The 15,770-nt window shown below is 36.9% G+C and overlaps 1 protein-coding gene across 1 annotated transcript in view; it reads left to right on the top strand.

Annotated features, from left to right (window-relative positions):
* The first annotated feature begins 202 nt into the window (after positions 1-202).
* The window catches only part of TMEFF2 (transmembrane protein with EGF like and two follistatin like domains 2), a 240,424-nt gene continuing 224,856 nt past the window's right edge, over positions 203-15,770 (top strand). The window contains exons 1-3 of the mRNA XM_007965699.3: positions 203-861; positions 3,222-3,331; positions 11,037-11,166. Of these exons, the coding sequence (XP_007963890.1) occupies positions 690-861; positions 3,222-3,331; positions 11,037-11,166 (412 nt within the window). The 5' untranslated portion in view covers positions 203-689. The remainder of the gene's footprint in view (positions 862-3,221; positions 3,332-11,036; positions 11,167-15,770) is intronic.

Here is a 15,770-nt window from a genome sequence, read left to right as displayed (position 1 = left end):
CCTGGAGCGGAGAGTGAGGCGAGTGGTATATGAGTATGCGGGTAGCCCACCCTGAAGCCCGAGCTTCTCACTTGAGCCAGCCCCGCCTAGCCCCACTCGGGCCGGCGCCCGGCGAGCGAGCCCATCTGTGGCTTCCGCGGCCGCCTCCTCCTTGCATCCTTGCACCTCCTCGTCGACCCCTCCCTCCCGGGACCTGCATCCTGCTCCACCAATCAGAGTCCGACTGCCTCTTCCCACGTGACCCCGGGCGGGCTGAGGACCTGCTGCTTCCCAAACGCCAGAGGGATGCGGGCGGCAGAGCTTGATAGGCGGCTGCCGGGCTGCGGGGCGCCTTGACTCTCCCTCCACCCTGCCTCCTCGGGCTCGGCTCCTCTGCCCCTGGACTCCCGTCTCCTCCTGTCCCCCGGCTTCCCAGAGTTCCCTCCTTATGGCAGCAGCTTCCCGCGTCTCCCGCACAGCTTCTCAGCAGACGACCCTCTCGCTCCCGGGGCTGAGCCCAGTCCCTGGATGTTGCTGAAACTCTCGAGATCATGCGCGGGTTTCGCTGCTGCTTCCCCGCCGGGTGCCACTGCCACCGCCGCCGCTTCTGCTGCCGCCGTCCGCGGGATGCTCAGTAGTCCGCTGCCCGGCCCCCGCGATCCTGTGTTCCTCGGAAGCCGTTTGCTGCTGCAGAGTTGCGCGAACTAGTCATGGTGCTGTGGGAGTCCCCGCGGCAGTGCAGCAGCTGGACACTTTGCGAGGGCTTTTGCTGGCTGCTGCTGCTGCCCGTCATGCTACTCATCGTAGCCCGCCCGGTGAAGCTCGCTGCTTTCCCTACCTCCTTAAGTGACTGCCAAACGCCCACCGGCTGGAATTGCTCTGGTAAGTCCAGAACCCCCGTCCCCGACCCCTTAACCCCACAGAAGAACACGCGTATCCAGCACAGACCAGCCTACCCTAGCGCGCCTCCTCAGCCCCTCACCTCCTACTGCTCTAGACTCCTAAGACCACCTACCTCTATCCAGAGAAACACGGAGAACTGTTCCAGGCCCGGGGGTGGGGGGTAGTTCTGGGATGGGTAGAAAGTGCAGGTGTAGCAGGAAACCTTTGCATGCTTGCGCTTACACTGGAGCTGAGAGAATTTTGAGAAATATTAAACGGGATGGTTTTCTGGGTTCACTGGAAAGAACACCAATCCCAGGGGAAACACAAGAAGAGAAGCTTTGTCATCATTAAAGAAGAAAGTCTTACTAGGATGAGGAAGAAATAACTTTATGAGAAAGAATGAGCGAGAAAGCAATAAATCAAATGGTGACTGCAGGGGAATCGCTGATTCCTGGCAAAGGTGCCATGAGGGCGCACTGGTCTCCCATTCAAGACCAGGTCACACAGATTCTAGAGGAGCTGGTTTTCAATGTAATCAATTACTGTCTCTCTCTCCATCTCTCTCTCTCTCTCTCTCTCTCTCTCTCTCTCTCTCTCTCTCTCTCTCTCTCTCTTCCCCCTTCTCTCCTAGGCGACAAAAAACATTGGTTTTGCATTCCAGTTATGCCCCTCTCTTGCTTCCCTAAGCCTTCCCTCTACCCTAGTAGAGGGAAGTTGAGAAAAAGAACACTTTGCGGGTCTCCCAGGCTGGAGTGGGCATAACTGAGGCTGGTCAGGTTCCGTGTAGGCTAGCCGAGGGCGGAACCGACCTCAGTGGGCGCTGACTCCTCCATTTCTGGACAGGCTTCCGTGGAGTGGGTCAGGCACTCTTCTTGCTCGCTTGGGTTCCTTCAGATTCTGACGGCAAGAGCTTGGCAGGCTTCGCTCTGCTGAAGCTTCCTAATTAAATAGGGCCAGAGGATGGGAGTTGCTGCACTCCTAGCTGGCATAGCATTTCGGTTTGACAGCCTGTAGTATACTGGGCAGAATTGTGGTGTAATTTCCTTGGCATTTTAAACTCCGTTAACATGCCTGGGTATTGTCCCCTAGGTGTGGTCTGTTCTAGTTTTAGCAAGTGTGTATGTAATTTTTCATCTTCTGTAAATACAATTTTGCTGTAGTTAAATCTGGCTGTGAATAAAGTGGCTTTAAGGATGTATGTGAGCTGAAGTGTATGTAACTTTAGAGAGGAGGGAATGACCAACTGTAACTCATAGGGTGAAAGCCTGTATAGTTCCTAGTTATTACTACTGTAAATGCCAAAAGGAAAATTATTATGCATCCTTCTAATTTATCCTTTACAAAGACAAGTTGAGATTTGCAACCCTATTAGATTTGGGTCAATAGATTGTTCTGTTTTTTTGGCAGTTTCTGAATTTGGCATTTTAATAAAACTCAACATGTTTCTGTAACTTCTTGATTCATGCATACATGTGTGTTGTTTTTGAAAGAATGTTTCACTTTGCTTTGCCTAATCACTTTTTAGATGCTTTATTTTAGTAATAATTATGAGTCTGCAAAATCAGTTTTTGGAAATGTTGATGGCTTTGTAGTCCAACACAGACTGGTTTGCTTCATTCCTAGCCCTTGCATTGTTTTAGGAAATAACTAACTTGAATGTGAAGTTGACATTTGCAATCAAGAAATTCAATATTTGCCAGATATTTTAAAGGGGATGGCATAAACTAAAGAGAACAAACTGGTTTTGCAGATAGGTTGTCAAGAACTTGGCACCCCGCTCCCACCCCTGTTAACTTAGAGGTGATCAATCTTCATTTGAGCCAAACAGACCATCACAGAAAACACTGTGCCTGTTTATCTTTATTATTGAGGCTTTGTTTCCTCTTTGTCTGGATAAATTTCAAATAAGGGTTTGTTTCAGTCCTTGAAGCAAAAGAACAATTAAAGATGGGGAAGTGATAAAAGGGCATTCAGAGATCATCACTAGCTCTTTTCCAAAATGTGGAGTTTTGTGGTCATAAATATTGTCCACCTAATGAGCAAAACAAAAAACAACAACAACAAAAACCAGGAAGCAAATGTTAAGCACCACTGTCAGTATTAATGAAGCCTTAAAAAATAGCACTGTCAGAAAAGGATATTAAAGGAGAATTGACTAGAAAAGAATTGTGAAAAGTGGAAATGAATATTGATCACTTAACTAGATTTTGAGGTTATCAGTAGACAGTGACCTTGCAGTACGGCTATAGTTGTTGGATTTAAAATTTAGGACAAGTATTTTAAAGCTTCAGGATAGTGTTTTTTGTTAAAAATCTGTAACATGTTTTAATGACTGGAGTGTTCTCTTTAAATTTGAGGTTATGATGACAGAGAAAATGATCTCTTCCTCTGTGACACCAACACCTGTAAATTTGATGGGGAATGTTTAAGAATTGGAGACACTGTGACTTGCGTCTGTCAGTTCAAGGTAAGAAGTCTTATATTTGCATCTTCTAATTCATTAATGAGACTACAAAGCAGGGATCTCCCTTTACAGCCTGTCACTTGGAAATTTATAGCTATGCAAGCTAAGAGGGAAGCTGGCATCAAGCAAAAGTACTGGCAAGAGGGCCAACTGATGTCAAGAAGACATACACTTTTTGGAGAAATGTATATGCCAAAGTTACAAATGCCCCTGAAGGTAGAAAGCTTCAGGTTGTGCCTTTGGGATGTCAAAGGAAAATTATGTTTCTCTGACCCTTCTAGCATCATTTTAAAAGTGAATTGACTGGGGATAATAGTCAAAGTAGGGGGTAAAAAGTGTGAACTTGTGTTTTTGTTCTTTTTGATGGGGGCTATCATCTTTTTATCTTATTGCTATCTGTTTTAATGATCTTGGCCTTTATTACCCTTGCAACCTGACTAGGTTTTTAAGTTAACTCCTTATTAGTGTAACTTCAAAACTTTGTTCTAATTTGGAAATCATGGAACTTATTAATTAATATATGTCAGCTTTTTCATAGGTACCATCCTCAACTAGAACAGAATCCCCTAGGAATCCAAAAGAGCATTTAGATCCACAAGTTATTTTATGAACATCAGGAAGGTATACTTTTTCTTGTGTTAATTTATTTTAAGTAACAAAGAGAGAAAGAAGTTGCACTACTGGCATCATCAAAACTAGGTTACTAGTATCTATTAAAGATAGAACTTTTAATGTCATTAGGATAATCATTAGCTAACAAATGCTTTCCACCTTGTAAGTTATAAACCTTTTCCTCTCAAAATGTTCATATAATCATGTAGAACTTCAAGTAGCATGGATGTTGTACCAATAGCCTATATTTGCCCTTGAGCATTTTAAATTACTTTTAAAAATACTTTTAAAATCTAACAGTATGACTCAACCAGGAAATATGCACATAAACAAAAGTGCATGTGAGATAAGGGAAACTTTTCTAAGAATAAAAAAATATAGAACAAATAAAAACATTAAACTCAAATTTAGACCTAGATATCTGGTTTAATAGGTAATATTTAGAATTATTGATGAAATTTAAATATTTTAGATTTAATTCAACCTCCCACTAAGAAGAAGAGAATTCACATTTAAATAAAGTTTAGGTGGCTTTTAGAAGTGCTAAAACCTTCTGAGACATTATTTTCTTCTTTCTAAGAAACATAATATGACAACTGATATTTGTAAAGTGCACCACCTCCTGGTGGGTGAGTACTGCTCTGACTGTACAGTTTTTTAGACCATACCATAGTGTCAGAAACATATTCATGCATATTTAATATGCATGTAACATCAACTTCTAAGGTCTCCAGCCACATTAAACAGTATCATTATGTACTTTCAATGAACTACATGAGAGAGATAGAGCATGAGAACTCCCCAATTCATACTTAACCAAATGTTAACTAAACGGGAAAAAAGCACAGTTGGATAAATCATTAATTAAAGGCCCAGAGAATTTTGTGAATTTTTCCTTCTTTCCCTTTGTGATTTCCATAAATTTGTCTTATTTTCATAACCATAGATAGACAAAAGAAATGAACTCATAAAAAATATCAAATGAACCAGGAAAAGCATTCCTGAAATGTAAAGCCATGGTTCTAAGATTTCACCAGGAGAAAAAAAAAAAAGGGTTGACAGAACTCTAAAGGAACAGAACTGTAAAGCTGCAAAATGAAAATAAATAATTTTCTTATTAAAGGAATTGTTTTCATTTTATACGTGCTACGGAAGATTTTGGTAAAACTTTTATCAACAAAAATATGTGTGTTTTTCATACATTGGTCAGTCAGCTATGTTTAGCATTAATTTAAATAATTATTAAGTGGAATCAATGGGGGAGTGGCATCGAATGCAAGTTTGAGTAAGAAAGTAAAATGTAAATTTGCTTTTTGTAATCCTTGTGGCATTTGAAATGTACTAGTGTATTACTACTGCTATTAGTTTGTGCTTTGCAATAGTTGTCAATCTGGCAAGAAAAAATAAACATCTCCCTAGTGGAAAATGTAGACTTTGCACATACCAAGAATATAGAGTGGCTGAATTAAATTGAAGATCAAAGAAAAGTATAAGTTGCATGAAGAATAATAAATAGGATATTTTAAGCTAAGAGTCTCTTGAGTCCATCTTCTCCCTATACATGAATTTGAGGTTTTTGGTGTTTGTTATTTTAGCCCTATTATCTGATAAAAAGGGAGAGGTATTGAAAGTCTATTTTCCTATGTATTATTCTAAACTTCTGTTTCTTTCTCTGCTGCCTTTTCAGGTACAAGCAAGCATTCCTCTTTTTTTTTTTTTTTTTTTTTTTTTGGAATTTTTGGGGACAAGAGTCTAGCTGTGTCACCCAGGCTGGATAGTAGTGGTGCGCTCTTGGCTCACTGCAACCTCCACCTCCTGGGTCTCCCAGCGATTCTTGTGCCTCTGCCTCTCAAGTAGCTGGGAATACAGGTCACTCCACCATTCTCAGCTAATTTTTTTGTATTTTAGTAGAGACGCGGTTTCACCATGTTACCCAGGCTGGTCTCAAACTCCTGTGCTCAGGAGATCCACCTGCCTCGGTCTCCCAAAGTGCTAGGATTACAGGCATGAGCCACTGCACCCAGCCTGCAATCTATAGTCTTTCTAGCTGAGAGAGAAATTTCAAAGAGAAATGGGCATATATTTTTATATCTATAATGTTTACAATTTGCCTTATCACTGGAACACTAAACATTATTAGTCTTCACCTCTCTTAGATGATTTTAAATAAATTGATTTCTATCCTTCAAACATATTATCTCATTTATTTCTCACAACTCAGTGAGATTATTGTTTTCTCCCCCCTTTTTAAAACTTTTATTTTAGGTTTGGACATGTGAAGGTTTATTACATATGTAAACACGTGTCATGGGGGTTTGTTGTACATATTATTTCATCACCCAGGTATTAAGCCCAGTAAGTATGAGGATGAAAATTTGGAGACAGTAGATGGATAGACAGACAGATAGGTAGGTAGGTAGGTAGGTAGGTAAGTAGGTAGGTAGGTAGATAGATAAATAAGAATAAAAGTGGGGAGGAAGGAAGGGAGGGAGGCAGAGAGGGAGGGAAAAAGGAAGGGAGATACATGTAGACACATGTAGATATTTACAGATAGCCCTGGTCATGCAATGATCAATAACACTTTATAATTTAAAAATATTATGAAGCCTTATGTTTTTCAGGTATTACCTAATTCAAATACTAAATATTTTTTTTAATAAGTCATGCTTTAGATCTAAAATTTTCTTATTACTAAGGCTGCGTAACAGACTGCCCAGCACTTGGTGGCTTAAGACAATGAATATTTATTTTGTTCACGAATCTGCCATTTTGGCAGGGCTTAATCAAAACAGCTCACCTCTACTCTCTTTGGCATTAGCTGATGGTGAGGGGAGGGAATTCAAAGGCTTGGTGCTATACTGATCTGAGGTTTCTCACTCATATGTCAGACTTTCAGCTGAAGACCTTCTTCTTCTCCATGTTGATCTCTTTGCATGGGCAAGTTTTGTCTTCCTCATAGCATAGTGGCTGAGTTTCAAAGTCAAGCATCCAGAGAGAAAGAAAGAGCCAGGTAAAAGCTATATCCTTTAGTGACCTAGCCTGGGAAGGCACACAGAGTCATTTCCACCATAGTCACAGGCCTGTCCACTCTTAAAATCATAATTTTTTTTACATTTAAGGAAATATAAATCACAGAAAAGTAAAAATTACTTATGGAATGGCCAAAGGATTGGAACATATGCAGATTTTTAAAATCTTTTTTCCTTTTTGGAAGAAAAATATACCATATCCCAAGCCATTCTTCTTAAGCCTTTGACAACTGGGAATATAACAGAATTGACTTAACATCTGTTGAGCACCTTCTCCATGCCAGACTCTGTGGAAGGGGCTGGCAATATATAAAACATAAGTCATACATAAGCTTCTAGATGCTGAAATCTCAGCTCAAAAAAACCTATATTAATCAAATAAGCAATAAATCCTATGAAAAACTTCTCACATAATTTTTATTAATTTGTAGCAAAAATGAATTTCATGCATTCTAGTGTGTCAAGTTATTGGCTCCACTAGTGTGGGGGTTAGCCCATTTTGGAACAAAATTCTTCTATTGAAAAACACTTGTTTGAAAAATAAACATAAGATTTTAAAACATAGAAAAATAGAATCACTTTTTCCCCTGAGAAAGAAGTTTGTATAACACATACATTTATGAACCTAACCATCTGAACTTGAGTCTTGTTTTTCCTCTTACCAGGCAACTGTATGGCCTTTAGCAAGTCACTTAACATCTGAATCTGTCTCTTCATCTGAAACTGAACAGTATCATGAATACTACTAAAAACTATTTCCAATAATTTGGCATATTTTAATGCAGTAGTTAGCGTATTTCATGCTTAGGGTTAGCCTGTTTCCTCTTGTTTTTCTAGTTCTAGAAATGCCATGGTTTGATGTTAGAGTTAAAATACATATCATACAAAGCAAATAATTTACATTTCTTTGTGTAAGTATTACAAGATGTTTCTCGTTTTAAAAACATGACTTTGTTAATTTCCCAAGTGTTCCAGGTAAGCATTTCAAGTGGGAAAACTAGGCTATAAACCTGTTAAATATTTCATTGTTGACTAACATTCAAAAAGTCCTATACCAAGGCAGTGAAAGAAATAGGAGGACCTAGGACTAGACTCCCACTCATGAGCTTTCATGATTTAGGATGTGCGTCCTCCTTGTATTCTTCATATTAATGAGTGCAAGTCTTTATACTAAGGGCCAAAAACATCATGCCAGTAATCTACAGTTAAGCTCTTTTCAGCTCTGTAGAAATCTCCCTTTTGGCTTGTGCGTGGAACTTGGCAGCTCTGTTTTTAGAACTGTTCGAATTTGGCTTACTGCATCCCTCAGAAGCGGCATATGAGCACTTTATCAGTTTATTCGATATTTTAAGATGCATATCAGCATTGTGTACTAGCAGTTGGGAGAGATAATAAATACTTTCCACTCCCCACTCCCAGTCCACTGACTCTATATTTGTGTAATCTGAGAAGGACAAATAAATAAAATTTAAGGATTGGAGAGAAGAAAACAAGGACCCAAATAATCTACACGCAAAGTATTATAAGCAGGGATGGAGATGGAGATTGAAAAGTAGTCTGGGGCAAGAATGCCAGGCCTCAAGCATTAGATGTTAGTCCAGCTAGTCATAGACATATTATGACTCTCTTCTGTCTACTGAAAGGATCAGCAAGTCTAGCGATCATAATGTCACCAGCTGTTTCCTTCTTTCTGGTCTCTCCTCCATGTGCTCAGACACCATTGTAGTGTTCATAGATCAACATAATCCTACCTACATTCTCCTATCTCAGGTTCTGATCATAGCACATTTATCAAGCACCTATCCCTGCACTTTCCTTGCTGGCCAGAGTTCTGGCATGAGCACAAGCCCCATTTATTTGTTTTTTCAGTACTGCTCATTGGAAAATTCAAATCTTCACAGGCATTTTGCTCTTGCCTTCTTTCTTGAATAGTAGTGCAGATGCTCAGACCTGTGGTGAGTCAGTTTTCAGATGTAAATTAAAACAAATTTTTGGAAAGCTCCTGGAAAACAGTGCTTACACAGGTATCGTCTAATCAGAAGTCAGTTGCTGATTGAGTTAAACATTAGCAAAAGATTAGTGAAAAGTTCTAATCAAATCAGTTTTTGTTTTGTTTTGTTTTGTTTTTTAACAGAATCTTGCTCTGTCGCCCAGGTTGGAGTGCAGTAGCTCAATCTCGGCTCATTGCAAGCTCCACCTCCCAGGTTCACGCCATTCTCCTGCCTCAACCTCCTGAGGTAGCTGGGACTACAGGAGCCCGCCACCACGCCTGGCTAATTTTTTGTATTTTTAGTAGAGACAGGGTTTCACCGTGTGAGCCAGGATGGTCTTGATCTCCTGACCTCATGATCCACCTGCCTTGGCCTCCCAAAGTGCTGGGATTACAGGCGTGAGCCATCAAAACAGTTTTTTAAATATAATCACATACATAAACTGAGTCTGGGAGACAATAATGTAACTGTGGAAAAGAATTACTATATAGAGGACTTGCAGAATGTCTAGATTATATGTTGTAGAAATTAAGATAAAGAATATTTTTAAAATATGTGCTAAAGCATCCTGTTAGTAATTATGGTCATCTTAATATGACTGTCATCCCATTTGGGTTTACTATTTGGAAAAAAAGTTGATCACAGTTACCAAAACATTATATTTAAGTTCTTAATAATATATAAAAAAATAAAACTCATAAAATTAGGCTTTCATTTCAAAGAACATTGACATTTAAATTTGTTATGACACTTAAGCTATTATTTTATAAAGACAAAGAGCAAGAGTTAAATAGTTGGTTAGGAATAAGGAAGTTTAGGTATTGTAAGGAAATAGAGTAAAATAATAAATTTCAGGTTTTAACCAATCGGATTATCAACATGTTGAGAGGTGTTTTCTTTTGCATAAATTCTTGAGTTGAAGTTTATTTATGATAGGGTTTTAGGTTTGTTATCATATATATTTAAACTTTCCTACCCATATCACTGTATTATTGGTTTATTTTGTATGTATTCTGAACTCACAGAACATCAAAGATTCAAATATATTAGATAAAAGTAAAACATAGAGAAGAGTTTTTACATGCATCTGTAAGTATGATTTTCCTTTCTTAGTTTCTGGCATAGGTGAGCATATAAAGATAATAATCTTGATCATTATATTGTTTATAATTAAACAATGAAGCACATCAGTAGTAGTAATCATGAGATAATCACATCCCTGTTGTAATTAGCAGGCATAGGACAAAGCCAAGTATCATTAATGCCTTAGAGTATGATTATATTATGATGACTATACTCTGTAGGTTGCCTTAATTTTCACTGTAATATATGTACTTTTTTAATAATGAGGTTCTTTTAAAAATGAACTTTTCTCTTTATGGAATATCTATTAATAGACATACTTTGGAATAGTCAGTAAAGTTTACTTACAGTTCAGTAGTTGTTGAAATTTTTCTCTGTGTTCCATAATTTTGTTTCTCTCTAGACCGTATCCATATCAATATACAATAGTCTAAAGAGGTATAAAAATAAATAAGTCAGTGTCTTATCTGAATATTTAGAAATTTACAAAGACTAGAATTCAATAAAAATTCAATTAAATTCAATTAAAAAAACAACTAAGAGTTAATTGATTTCTTTGGCATTTTGGCCATATACTTCCACTCCTAACACAGATAGACATTACTTGTTTTTGAATAGCTTGAAATTAAACTGTATTTTAATTTTTTCCATCAAGTCATATGGGCTACATACTAAAAATAATAATAAGTAGTATTAATATGTTTGTTGCTATATCTTTGTTGTGCTACTTGTGCAGTCACTTTGTTGGAATTGCCTGATCAATTTAGATGCTTATTTTTGCCCTATCTAACTAAGTCAAATGACTGGTTGGCTAACTTGAAATTGGTTTTGTGAATCTTTCAATGATGCCCTTATAAAGACTCATTGGACACAATTAGAATCATTGAAAATGAAGACAAGTGGTTTCTTTTGCAAATTATTACTTCTGTTCATCATGTCAGAGGGATGCAGTCTCCAGTACTAACTATAGGCTTACATCTGTGTATTTCCCAGTGCAACAATGACTATGTGCCTGTGTGTGGCTCCAATGGGGAGAGCTACCAGAATGAGTGTTACCTGCGACAGGCTGCATGCAAACAGCAGAGTGAGATACTTGTGGTGTCAGAAGGATCATGTGCCACAGGTATGTGTGTGATCTTCTTTGAAACCTTCTGCCTGGATTCCAAATCCAAAAACTATGTCTTTCATTTCTTGTTATGTCATCTCCCAATAAATAATTCAGATTATATATTGACTAGACAAGGCCGTATTGTTTTATTCAAAGCATTTATTATTCTTATTCTTTGTCATTTTTACATTTCAAGTCACTTTTGGAAGAAAGAGGGTATCTACCATAAGGACAGTGGTAGATTTAAGGACATATGTTATTCAATGAAATACAGGCAGTTTGAATAAAAGTCACATATAATTAGAAATCTAGATTGACTGCCAACATGCCAAATATGGAGAAACCTGACTATGTATGGATAAAGTTATAGTATTTATTTGTGTGTGTGTTTGTTTTGAACAATAGCATTATCTGCTGGAAGGCAATTTTGCAGATTTGGGCTCTGAAGTTGACATCTAATCTTAGCTCTACAAAATGGTCTTATTATTTAGTAGATTATATTGATAAATGTGTTTGTAGTAGACATAATTTCTAATGACATGTGTCATTTCTGACTCAATTAACCTGGAATTCTACAAAGTTTTTCAGTCAAGTTTACCAACAATGCTATAAAGGAAGTAAGAAGAAAGAGAGACTTCATATGCTCTATAGTGTTTCAAGTTTTCCTTCTATCTATAGTAGTTGTTAGAGCTTATGCTTTAAAATGGGAAGTGCTTTAAAATGGGCCTGAGTTTTCAAGTTAAGCTTGATATCAAAGTCACATGCGTTATAGAGACTTTAAGATGCCATGGTAGTTGTTCTTAATGGCAAATAAGCATCTTTCTGGGAAGTCATAATTCCTGAGAATTTAGATGATATGAGCATATTCAGGAATAATAACAATGATATCAAATATAAACTTTCTTCAAAAATAGGAGCAGAGAATAGCATCATGAAAAGTCTATTTTGTTCAAAAGTCCCTCTTAGATAACAGGTATTTCTAATCTAGAGTATGATGTTAAAAGTTATGTGCTAAGTGGCTGGGGCAGGGTGGAAAATGAGCAAAGAGAAAAGCCTCATATTCTTTAAAAGATTGTCTTAAGCGTATTGATTGTTAGTAAAGTTATACTGGTGACTACCCAAGTTTCTGAGAATTAGCAGAAGAAAGAGAATAGTATCGTATCTCATGGCCAATGATATTTTGTTTTGGTTTTGGTTTCTAGCAGTCTTTTCTCGTAAGGGATTATCTGCTTAGATGTGAATGTTCTTCATGAAAGGATGGTCAGGAGGCAAGCTGAGCTGGTACTGCATTTGCTTATTTGCTAAAGCAAGCAGGTCATTGCTGCTTGGTCTGTGAGTGACAAGTCATGAATAAAAGGTACAGCAATATGTGAGAGTCAATGGGCAGCCTTCTCTAGTAGGAAAGGAGGATGACCAGCATGCTGCTCTCATGCTAAGGATGAGGGATATAGAAAGTATGACAAAGAGCAAACGAATTATGAGGAATCAATCAGCCATACCAAAGAAATGAGAAATAATACTTTAGGACAAACTGAATAGAAAAAAAGTAGAATCCCAGGAACCAGGAAAGATGAAGGCAAATACCATAGAGTATTGAGGAAAGGATTTACTTTTTCAAGATCATTGAGAATATCTGTTCTTTTCTAACAATAACCACATGAGAATTGGCAGGCAATTATTATAATATACAGATCAGAAGTTACGGTTATGGCCGATGTAGCAAAATCTTTCTTTCTTACTTGCCAACCTCCAAGTTCTTGTCAGTGCATATAATCACATTCTCCTGATTCATTCAAGTCTTTCCATTCTAGTCCCTGATGTGCTGGTTATACTATGAAAATAAATACTTAGCCAAGTAGAAAATTTAATCACAATCGAGTAATCCATCTTTAGCTCATTCACATACTTAGATTTCTACAAGATTTAATTAGTAAGCCAGTCTTGCTGAATGCATCTTCCATGGACTTGTAAATCTAAAAGGTTTTTGATCTGAATAATGACGGAGAGAACAAAGTAATTTTCATTAACCAGATCTGACTGTAAATAAATTGGGGTTCTGACTTTTGATCTAAAAGGGATTCTCATTCTTTTCTTTGTATATTTCCCATTTATTTTTTAATGCTGTTTGACATTGAATGAAAGTGGCAAGTTGTAAGCTCTAGGAATAATAGGCAGTAGAAGATATAACTTTATATTTATTATATTTCATTGAACTTTATTTTTTTGTCCAGAGAATGGATTCTTATTGGGAAATCTGCTCAATGGTCTTACTGTCAATTTAACTTTTTGCCTTGTAAAAAATGCATTAACTAGGAGCTCAGATTTAGGTCTAACAGCGTGACTTATTTTCTTAGGTGTTTCTGTCTCACTAATAAGACTTTAGTAGGCTACTTATCATCAGTTGGCCAAGATGACTCATCATATAATAGAGAAAACATTAAAGCTTCCCATAACGATTTCATAATGATGCCACCGACTCAAGTGATCATTTTTCTAATCTATTCCTTCTTTTCTTCCCTGGCTGTTTCATTTGTGTCAAATCAAATATTGTCTTAAGAACCATGCCCCTTGAAGTTTTAGAAATGCATGTGGGAAATACAAGATAAAATACTATCGGCAATGTTTTCTGATTTTCCCCAATCTCATGTATTTATTAGAATACCCATAGATGAATAGGCAAGATGTTTACTCTACATTTTAATTATTATGTTCCAGACAGTGCTTAAACATTTAAAATATACTACTGTGCGGTAAGCCTCAAAATAGCCCAATTGGATAGATATTACTATACCCGTTGAATAGAGGAGGAATATGCTTAGCAAGGTTGAATAACATTTCTCTATCATGCAATGAGTAAGGTTTGGAGCTTGGAACTCCTAAGCCTTTATGCATTTCTCCTTATGTTCATATAAGTGTAGAGTGATGAACAACACATTTTCCTTGACTGAAAGAAGTTTATAGGGGAAAATTTAAAATAAACTATATACATTTAACTAAAATATATTTAGAATGTGTTATCACTATAATACCACAACCTGTTATTTAGCCCTGAATGAGTATAATACTGAATTAAGCTTTCAAATTAATGCAAATACAATCAATTAAAATTTTTGTCTGTGAAAGTATACAAAAAGGAAACTTGACAAACATTAAGCACTCAAGCACTGTTCTGTCCAAAAGAGATGATGTTGTGACTTATAACAGTCAGTTCAGTTGGTAGGAAGATTCTAATATCAGCATGAATTCATCAGTCTTTCTTGATCTATTATCATTAAACAGTCAATTCTTATGATTAAAATCCACGTTTGATTCTACATTTACTAAGAATAAATTTTATCATAAATTATTTTACCAATTTACTTGCCTTTAAGGAAAAGATATGCTGCCCCAAAGACATATGTCTTGTCACATTAATAGTTAATTGATTACTTGACATTCTAATAGTCAAGTAGTGCTAGACTGTATAAATTTAGTTAATGTGGGTCTCCGACAAGACTGACAATTCAAACTACTGCTCCTTCATGGTACTGCTAATGCCAATACATGATAAAAAAGGAGGGCTGCTGGGAAGGCCTTCCTTCTTCAATATATGTCAGCCTTCTGTGGATTTTCATATACCATGCCTCTTTCTATGTGGTGTTTCTCAATAAAGTATCATGGAAGCAAACAAGTAAAAGTCATGTTTTATTTTAATTGGACTAAAACCATAAATTCTTAAGAGTGGCATTTGGTATAAGTCTTGAACCCTGGGTGAGATTTCACTGTGGGATAAGGGCACATCAGGCAGAGAATATCAATATTAATCTTATTTCCCTGTATTAACATTAAAATACATAACCAAATGTATTGTGGACGAACAAAAATGGAAAGGCAGAAGGAAGATGATATCTATACTTAAGAAGTAGAAGCAGATGGAACCTCAGTGGTTTTGATTTCAACTTGAAATTTTGCATGTTTCTGGGAACTACTTTCTCAGAAATAAACAACATTGACCAATTGTAATTAATGGGAGGAAGGGGAGAGAAGAAATAGTGAAAGAAAAATCCAGAAGAGGAGGTATGATTTTTTTCTGCAAGAATCATTTAGTGAATATCGGACTTCAAGCACAAAGGCAAAAATCAAGCTCTCTTCTACTGATGTCAAAAACAAAGGATGATTTGTCACAGATGGAATCATCCACAATTGTGGTATTCATAAAACTTATCAACACCCATATAAAAATATTTCTTTTTAAACTGCTTTTCTCTTTGTTCATATGCAATTTGCAAGAATATAAGCCTTAATTATGGGTTTATTTGCCACAGACATTAGACTATTTAATTTCTGAAACTTACTGATTGTTACAAGCATCTCATTTTTAATACTTTATTTTGCTAAGGGCACCAAATCCAGCCTGTCAAGATTAGGAATTTTTCATAGTCGAGATTAGGAAATTTTCCAAACTGGGCAATAATGTTTTCATAAAGCTTTGGAATAAAAATGATGGATAATTTATTTTAGAAGTTACATTAATAGATATTAAATTAAATTGATGTGAATGTATATTTTTGGATTAAATATTAGTATTTTTCTCAAACAATATTATTGCAGTATTAAACTAAGAAAGGAAACTTGAGCTT

This window comes from Chlorocebus sabaeus, chromosome 10 (assembly GCF_047675955.1).
Source record: "Chlorocebus sabaeus isolate Y175 chromosome 10, mChlSab1.0.hap1, whole genome shotgun sequence".
Classification (NCBI taxonomy): domain Eukaryota; kingdom Metazoa; phylum Chordata; class Mammalia; order Primates; family Cercopithecidae; genus Chlorocebus; species Chlorocebus sabaeus.
This window is presented reverse-complemented; position numbering and strand designations above follow the sequence as displayed.